The sequence below is a fragment of the Dendroctonus ponderosae genome, unplaced genomic scaffold (assembly GCF_020466585.1).
Source record: "Dendroctonus ponderosae isolate FM_Combo_2020 unplaced genomic scaffold, Dpon_F_20191213v2 Dpon_F_20191213_4, whole genome shotgun sequence".
Lineage (NCBI taxonomy): Eukaryota > Metazoa > Arthropoda > Insecta > Coleoptera > Curculionidae > Dendroctonus > Dendroctonus ponderosae.
The window spans coordinates 11388270-11398551 of NW_026018611.1; the positions used below are offsets into that span (position 1 = coordinate 11388270).

General features: G+C 31.5%; 1 protein-coding gene across 1 annotated transcript in view; it reads left to right on the top strand.

Moving 5' to 3' along the window:
- Window positions 1–1470: 1470 nt before the first annotated feature.
- Window positions 1471–10282, top strand: part of LOC109542136 — a 13653-nt gene continuing 4841 nt past the window's right edge. The window contains exon 1 of the mRNA XM_019911213.1: window positions 1471–1775. Within this exon, the coding sequence (XP_019766772.1) occupies window positions 1619–1775 (157 nt within the window). The 5' untranslated portion in view covers window positions 1471–1618. The remainder of the gene's footprint in view (window positions 1776–10282) is intronic.

Consider the following 10282-nt stretch of genomic DNA (forward strand, 5'->3'; position numbering starts at 1 on the left):
TAGAAGAATTTGTAATGGTTATAATGGTAATATCATACATTACAAAGTAGATTTTATTCAAATTTGCTATTAGATCAGACACAACGTTGAATATATCTTAAGGCGGTGAACCAAAATTACGATGATTAGAGACGTTTCATAAGCTGACCAGTAGAAAAAGCCTCACTTTAATTAAAAGCCATTCAAAAGTGCATTGATTTGAGTGAAATAAATCTTAATTCATTTCTCCATTCATATGGTTCATAAATCATATGGTTGCCGGAGAAGATCATTGGTGTTTTCACGATCACATTGAGGAGAAAGTGATATAATGCGATAGGCAAACGATCTAAACCCGAGAAAAATAACTAATTCATAAGAAGTTTAACTTTAATAACGAAATGTCGCTCTCGAATTACGTAAAAAGTAGTTCTTTCGACGATACTAATTATCATAGACTTGGGATTTTATCAGATTAAAAAAAAATAAAATTTGATTTTGCATTGCCAAGCAAGCTGCTTATGGTAGCGAATAGAAACTTTCTAAGTGGTTTCGAGAATTTGGAATAACAACATTTTCTATTTGATTTTTCATTTGTCAATCAATTGCGAAAAATATGTATACCTTCATGCAGTGCAGCATCAAGTACGCCTCTCTATGAATTAGCATCCGCTTAATGAGAGTGATCTATTTTAAAAGTCCGCATCATTTGTTATTGTTTACTTGTCTATTGCAGATGTTCACATAGTAGAAAGTGAAAGTCTGTAAGCATGGTATACCACAAGAATTCCAGTGATGGCATGCAAGCATTTGTATTGATTTTCAATATAAATATTGCGGATGGTTCAAAAATTGTTCATCATCATTAAATGCAATAATCCCATTGCATGTTTTTCAACTTTGCAATGCTTTCTGAAGTGGATTTTAGATTTGGAAGTGGATGAACAGCAGCCAATATTCAAAAATTGCGAATTTTTCAAGAATTTGATGAGCGCGTCATAAAATTACTCGCAATTTGATGTTAAGCCTTTGTGATCCCAGCAATTGTTGCTTCAGCATGAAGTATATATTTAACAACAATTTTTTTCATATTCATGAAAGAGGGTAGTAAAGCGCTTCAAACGTTCAAGTTCATCTCACTGAATTCAGTTCCAAAAGACCAAAAGTAAAATGTTATTAAAACTTTCTGCTATGGATTTTGGGCCATGATGATGAAATTTTGAACAATTGCTCAACCAATCAAAACGTTTGATAGTTAATTAGCCTGCTTAGTTCCTTTGTGATGGTCCTTCGTTTGACCAATTATTTCCAGCTTGATGCGAACAAATAATATAACACCAAGTTCCAAAGCCGCCCTTGAAATTTTTCTGCTGAAACAAAATTAGCACAAAAAGTTTTTGCTAATTTGCAGCAAAGCCAAAGCAGGTCGATTCCATCTTGCTCTCACCCATGGGCGTCCATTTCCTCTCACTTTTGCCTACGCACCGAAACTATAAAACGCGACGGCTCTGTCCGATGGCTCAGTTGGTATACCAAAAAGCTTAGTGGCTGAAGAAGATAAGCGGGTCCCTGTGACATTCGAATATTTTATTTTTTTTTATATTATATTGTGTCGATAGGTATCCGCCATACTAACAAAATGAAAGTTTTAATTGTCTTCGCGCTTTTGGCCGTCGCCGCGTATGGTGCTGAAGAGAAGAAGGAAGAAACCAAAGCGACCACTCCAGCTACCCCTGCTGATGATGGAGAAAGACCCAAAACTTTCAAAAGATTGATTCCTGCTGATGTATTGAGAGGTAAGAAAAGCAGATTTGGAAGGTAGTTGGTTCAGTGTATTCTTGTTTCTAAATTAATTTACTTTTTTCTTTGAGCTGACAGGGAAGCAAAAAAAGAGTTTAGAAAAACCTTTATAATTAAAAAAAATCATTTTAGCCTGTGCGTGTTTCTGAAGACACGGACTATTTTAAAATAAATTATTAAATTGTATACAAATCATCAAAAAACTTGTGTATACCATTTTCAAATGCGGATAATGCCTTTCTAGAAAAAACGTTTTTTCAACAGAATTTGACGAACAAATATATTTGAGAACAAATTTTGAAAATTAATGAAACTAAAAAAATATTTTTCAGAACCAATTCAAATCAAGTGTAATTACCTACTTAACGAAGCTTTGACAAACGATATACATCATTTTAACTAGGAAAGAAACTAATTTTTGGATGTACTCTTTATACTGCACAATTATTTCGAGTTTGATGTGTTTTGATGAGATTTTGCATCGAAATTATATCTATTCTATCTAGAAACTTAAAATAATTCTGCCTTTTTAAGTACATGTGCAGAACTCGCCAGAAAAAAATAATCAAATATTACTTTTGGAGGTACTTTAAAGTACTTTGCCACAATATCAAACTGAAATTCTAATTATTTTCACATCTAATTATCTAACCATTAAATCAACACTTCTTTCAATCTTCAGAAGTTTACTATCTAAAGACAAATAAAAATGAGGATGACTGATGAACAATTTTCCTTATTTTTTAATAATATTGGAAATAAACTCCTAACTAATAAACTAAAAAAAAAAATAAACATTGCCTTCTTCGGGAATTGCAGTGTTTTCTGTCTACGGCGCCTAGCAGGTAGATTGTTACAGGTTTAATATCTATTTGCGTGCCACAAAAGCGTTTGCATTTAATGATTAACGAGTTTTTATCATCTTAAGGGTGAAAAAATATTGATAAGTAATTATTAAATCCAGTGGTGCAGTAATTTTTTTAAATTAGATCCATCGCCATAGAACTACTCGGTCTACTTTCTCAACGAATCTATAATTAAAATATATTCCTATTATTTTGGGACACCCTGTAAGTATTAAAGTAAAGTGCGGTAAAAAAAACATGCTTTCATTTTTAATTATTAGTGAAGGAATCGATCAATTTTTACATCGTAAATCTCGTTAATTAGATTGATAGTTGGTCTAAAAATGTAATTGATTGAGTGCAAGTTCGATTGCAAGTGATTTTACTGCTTTGTAAGTACACATTCCAATGTAATATTGGGAGACAATTTTTCTAGATTATATTCTTTAAGTTACTCACTACATTACAAATATATAAAAGCTGACAAGAAACAAATCTGTAAATGTTATTATATTTTTTCTTTCTGGGGTTCCAGTCAAAATGTGAAATAAAAATGTTCATATCGCTTCTTTCACATTACGATTCGGCGAGACAACAGCACCATAATCAGTATAAAAATTGAAAACAAACTAAAATCGCCAATTTACAATTAAAATATGTTGTACAAAAACTCTAATTTACAAAGCATTAAAACATCCATTAGTTCTTAAGGAAAAGAAAATATTTGGGAGAGCAAAGCATTTGAAAAACTTACCCCATAATTGAAAAATCTCCCAAATAATTTTTTTCCTTAAGAACTAATGGATGTTTTAATGCTTTGTACATTATAGTTTTTGTACAACATATGTTAATTGTAAATTGGTGTTTGTAGTTTGTTTTGAATTTAAAACCTGATAATAGCGCTGTTGTCTCGCCGAAACGTAATATGAAATAAACGATATGAACATTTTTATTTGACATTTTGACTGAAACCCGGGAAAGAAAAAATATAATAACAATTACACGCAGTCAGGAAATAAATCAAAATTTTACATAAGAAAATAGATATTTTTGTGTCCGCGCTCATTTTAGACTGAGACATAAAGTAATAAATACAAAATAAATAAGGGTCTTAAAGCGACTGCAGCTGCAAGTAAAACAGTTGCTTAACTTAACTTTTTGCAAGATTAGCTTAAGTTTTAGATTGTAATATTTAGCTGTTGTAGATGACGCTTATTGCGAATCACCCTGTATACATACATACAACTAAAGTACTTAATGCTGATCAGGTTTAAACAGAAAATTCGCGCTCCCAACAGTAATTTTTCGAAAAGTTTTAAAGCAGATGGATAGTGTTCTGGGTTTTAAGTTTGATAATTTGATGAAAAGTTTTAATTATTATAATTAATTAGAATTACTATTGTTCTGATATTTCAGTCTGGCACTTTTTTGCCTATTCTATTCAAACATTAGTATATATTTCAATTAAGTAAAAAGACGAAAATGAAGAAACAGGGAATATATTCAATCGGCAGACAAATTACAAAATATTTTACCTTTACAGTCCAATTTATGAAAGAACAAGTCGTGGTTTTGCGTGAGAATACATTCCAACTAAAGTTAATTAGTATTTTCCTTTATTTCTCATTATAATTTTTTTTATTGTGTTGTCTATAACCCACTTTTCTTTTGTATTTCACCGAGTCAATTACAAGTTGCTCCTTGCTTTTTAAAATTTTATATAATAAAACCGAATAAAGCAATTATTAAGCCAACCTAGTTCGGAAATACAATAATCAACGATACACGCAATAGGCATGGCCTAGAAAAAATCCACTTTCTTTAGAACACTCCAGTTTTTACAAATTCTAATTAATAGCGTGGTGATTTATGATATTTCGCAAGATTTGCGCAAAAGACTGTAATTTTACTTTCAATTTGACACGTGGAAATGGAAAAACTCAACTACTATGCCATATACTTAGGCAAAGATCGAGGCATATTATTAATTTATAATATATTTTTTAATCAAGCTACTTTAGTTGAATGAAAACTTATTAAAAAGCTCCATATTTGGGCCAAAGGAAACAGTACAATATGCAATGCTTATTGCAAATAATCGAACGCAAATGCAAGCGTTAATTCAAGGTAAAACGTAGGCACATTTGCATAATGTAACTATGTAAATATGCACTTGAAATGCACTATATGCTATTGACAATAATTAAAGCATAGCCAGTTTTATTCTTATGGGGCTTAAGATTCAGCTGTTTGTTTCGTTTAAAATATACAAAGATAAAATTAGTCCGGCTTGAACATTATAATTGATGAATAATAAACAAAATAATTAATAACTAATACTGTCTATTGACAATCTTACACAAGAATACTCTCATTGATTGCATTTTTCTTTCCAATTCTAATTAAGGTGATTTCAAATAGATATTTGCATCGAACAGCATTTGCATCTAAAAAATATAAGTAAGTTTTTTTTGCTCATTGATTATTAAAATATTTAAGAATATTTGCTCTTTGGTTATTTGCAAAGTATATCATTGATGTATAGTATATGCAATTTACTGTACACGGCTGAATGTTAGAATAGTATCCAGCTGGATAACGGTTTTTTCCGTATTATATAATATATGGGGTGATGCTAATTTAAAAAGTGTATTTTATCGACAAATTTCTTGAAAGTCGATAATTTTTCTATTTTAAAGGATTCGTTCTATTTAAGAAATATCACGGTAAAAGAAAAATATATGGGTAGCAACTTGCTTTATCCTTCACACTCACATTCCTTGATTACTAGTGGGAAGAAAAACTGTATTAATTTAGTTAAACTGGAACGAATTATGTAGATAGCTGGTCATGACCATGATTTTTTTGAGAGTGGTTTCTTAGAAGATTTTAAATTGGGGAGTAATGAGATTTGTTTGAAGTCTAGAAGGTCAGAAATTGTAGTAAAATATGACAAATAAATAACCTTATTAGGAATAAATTAACTAGTCTTATAATTACATTCATTCCGCTACATTGTCTAGTTTGTAATGCATTTTCAGTCGAAAATTGGGAAAAAAATAATGTAGGAGCAGCTAACACCAATGAGGGACCTTTTCAATTAGTAAACAATCCTATTAAATTACAAAACTTTATTGATTAAATCAATCAATTACAAAGCTTCTGATTTCACTCCATATTTTGAAGCAATGTTTTCATATGTAAAGAAATTTATTTTTTTTGCAAGTTTTAGAAAGTGAAAGTAAAATGATTTTAGAAAGTGAACAGTAAATCATATTGTTCATGTTGACGAGTAGTCGAAAGTAATTGTTGACGGTTTCACAATCAGCAGACAAGATAATGAAAATAACACAGAATGGTTTTGCCGCATTAAGAAAAGTATTACCAATAGTTCTGACTACAGTTGTGGATGTTTGATGGTTCGTTAATCTAATTAATTTGCTAACCTGACCTTACAGAAATATGACAAGGCAAAATACAAATTAATTAAATTTAGCAGTCAAAGATCAAAGAATTTAATAATTGATTTCTAATTGCATCCCTGCGTTTCAACAGCATTGCGGTTAAACGAGTCCATTGCTAAAATGAGATGTTGTATGCCAGTGGAAAGGATCATGGTAAAAGTAAAAGTTATCGGTGAAAGCTTTTTATCATACAAATTCAACCCGCAGTTGAGTTTGTAGAATGTCATCGTTTTAATGTGTTGCACTGTAAAGGGCTTGCCACTATTCTTACGATTACTTAATGCATTTGATTGATTTTCGGTCGGTATTTTTAACGAAAATAAATAATACTGATTCTCACTTTTTCTTAATCCCATTGAAAATTCAGTACAGTATGTAAACGTTATATAGTTTAAAATATTCAAGATATTGGGAATTTGGTTTTCAATTTCTGCTGAATTTTTCATTGCCACTGTTCTTTTCGGGTTTGATTAGTGTTGCAACTTCTGCGGTCAGTATTAATTATTAATATTTTTCATGAATATAAATAGTTACCTGCAAACGTTTAATTATTTATTAAATTAATGTTTTTTTGGAATTCAATTTTCTAGCAAAGCTATAAATAATATGTGTTCTTTTTCCCGAAAGAGACTAACACGATTATTGTGTCTTTGAAATTGAATTTGAATTAATTAGACCTTAATTACAAAAGGCGTTATTAAATGTGACTTTTATTGTATGTTTTGACAAAACCGATAAAAAATTTAGGATTAGATTTATGTAGGTTTCAATATATTTAGAATGTTTAACTTTACAGGAGAATATTTTTTACTGGTATATAGAATATTTGGTCCATTATGATGTTAAAAAGACATGGGCTAAGACTGTCTCAATGTTGAATGCCGAATGAGACTTTAAATTCTCTTGTTAGACCACATTCTGTTCTTATCATTGTTTTATTGTTTATGCTACGCTGCTTTATTAGGTTTATGTGTGTAATTTATTAACATCTTTTTGGTTCAGTCGATCGATTAGATTCTTAAGCTGTACATTGTCAAATTCTCGCTTTAGATCTACAAAGCATTGCATGTGCCAAGCACATTGGTTTATTGAATTCAAATAATAAATATTGCGTCTATCATTGATCTATTTGAGCGGAAGCTTTGCTGATCCCCGCAGATTCCTACTTTATCAGTTATTTTATCTGCTAATATTTTTGTTAACAGTTTTAGTACACTTCTTAATAACGTTATGCCTGCGTAGTTTTTCGGGTCCGATTTTGGGCATTTTTTGTATATCGATATTGTTATGCTAGTTCTCCATTCATTGGATATTATTCCGCTTTATTCTATTTTTCCGAATAATTTTACTAAGTCTTTTTCGATTTTTTGACCTCTGTACTTCAGTAATTCATTTGGAATGTTGTCAGTGCTTGCAGATATTCGGTTCTTTATTAATCTATGGATGGCCGTTTGTACTTCTCTCAGTATTGTTCGCGTGGAGATGATCGATTTTTCATTTCTTTTTCATAACTGTTTTCGCTGTTGTTATCATGTAGGTTTTCAAAGTATGTCGTTGCCCATGTTTCTTGGTCTATTGCATTTATTACCACTTCCTCAATGACTGGCTTTTTTCTCTTTAGTAGCATGTTCCAGATCTTTTTCTCGCCCCCGTATCGGTCATGTTCCATTTCCACCGAGAACCTTTTCCAGTATGTCCTTTTGAGTTGTTTAATAGCATCAGTTGGTCTGTTTCTTTCCCCTTTGTAGACTCGATCTTCTTCGGATGATCTGTTGTTGATGTATCTTATGTAACCGTCCTTTTTCTCATCTGCTAATTGCTTCCGGGGTGAACCATGGCTTATTGTTTCTTTTATTTGTATTTATTGTCCTTTCTTATAGGGTTTCCTTGGCACTGTTCTTTATGTTTGTTTTTAATTTTTTCCCGTCCCCTACCTTATCTTTTCCTCTTACTCTATTTTGAGTGATCTTCTCGCCCAGTCTGTTTTGTTTCCCAGTCAAGTGTTCTGCTTTCGTCCTTGAGTGATTCGGTATGAAATTTTGTAATGTAATTAGTCATTTTCTGTTTTTTAATTGTGAGATGTACGGTACTTACATAGAACTACTTCGTGTTGTGTTCCGATATTTGCTGATGTTATTTTTTTTAATATGTGGAAATATTTAAGAAGAAAGCTGTATTTATTTTGTGAATATCGTGTAGTGTCAATTTTTCGCCCAGATTCTGTATTTCTTGCGGACTGTGGGTTTTTAATATGTTTTCAATGTTTGCCTGAATTTCGCTTGTCCAATAAATTGACAAAACAAGTAATATTTTACATTTTTATGTACACGTTTTGTTACCTCTCCAAAAATACATTAAATTTATATTGCCGGCGACCAAAATACGTTAAATTAAATCCGGTAAAGGCCTCTATTCGATTTCCTGGTGTGTTTGGAAAATTTTTAAACCGCTTAGCTTAATTTCTATTGCTGTTTCAAAAATAAACTATATTGAAATAATCGCCTTTGCGATTGCATTTATTGCAGTCATGTTTTGTTGCCTTTCTAATCTGCGCAATACCCACGATTAAGAAAAATAAACCTATTAGATAAATACATATTAAACGCATAACTATTACGCATTAAACTTGCGTTGCTTGGATATTAAATTGGAGCTGCATATTTTTATGTCTATCTTTAAGTAACAAAAGAGCAACTAATCAAGAAAATTGACGCAACATGATTTTATGATATTTCAAGGCTCGAATATTGATGAATTTTACGTTACATAGAAGTTAAAAACTACACTGCTTTTTATTCAATTTTTTGACCTTAACAAGAGAATTAGAGGAAGTACGCTTAGTAATTGCCTAAAAATGGTTCACTCGTTACTGTGTGAATCATATCGCTTTGTTTAGCTGAACACCAAGGCATTCAAGCCACACGCAAAATTTACCATTTACTTTTTATCGTTTTTTTTGTGAAGTGGAACGATATACAAGCAATGTTCTTATATTCATTCTCCTAAAGAAATTCTCACATAATTTTTAAACAAATCAACAGTATCGAAGGAAAAGTACATAGACTCAAAGTGGAGTTACTTACTTAGAGTTAATCAGAAAGTTTTTAACCCCAAATCAACAGAATGTTGGCAATTACAATAAGGGAAAAAGTATATTTCACATGTTGAACCAGTTGATTCCTAGAAGATGATATATGTTCAGAATATTCTTGAACTCTTAACGGAAGAAGTAAAAGATGAACCTGATTAATCCCCTGCTTTTGCCACTACAATTAATTTTAGGCATACATTTACAGAACTTTAACCGTTTTTTTGGTCCTCGAAGATTAAAAATGGGGTTTGTGTAATAAATTCCAGTACAGCTAAGAAGAGGCCTGATATCGAAAGATCTGTCCAAAGCTATAAATTCGACAATGTTTAATCGAATCGAAAAAAATGGTAATACATAAAACATTTTGATTAGAAATTCCAAATATTTTTTTACCCTCATAGCATAAACATGTGTTGATTGGACAAGGAAATGTGCTAATTTTGCCATTTAAAGACAAGACTGGCCCAGCAACATATCTAGACAGTATACGATATGAAACTCGAAACTGAAGGTAAACAGGGCGAGGCTTTTTAATAAATAAACAAGTTCATAAACTAGTTGTCGGGGTTGTGCAATCTCAGTCTGCAGACCAAGTTGCAAAACTCTGACGCACTCAATAAAATGCACCTTTTGTGTATTGAAAATCAGGGCCGTGTAAACATTTCATATTTTAATTATTGAATGATAATTTTGCTGGCTAAGATTATCAACTTCCCAATTATATTATGCCGCTTTAATTAACCGACTTACAATATATGAGACAATTGCTGATGGTTCATATTCACAATTCTATTTATACATGGTATGCAAGACTGGAAAAAAAGGATGTCTGATTCATAGGTCAGCACGTTTTCATTCATGCATTAATAGGCCGACAGCGGTGAAAATCGCTTATTATATAAAGCCGTCCGACTGGAAAATGCGATTTTTCCTATAATAATCGAAGAGGATGCTCGATGCTTCGGATCGTGGGATTTAAAGTTGAATAGAGCAACATACGCACACACAACCGCTCATTTATTGGGATGAAATGGCAATTAGGAAAACACAGCTTTGTTTAACTGCTAGATTTGGTTTTGACTCGAAAAGGAAAGTGAAAACAT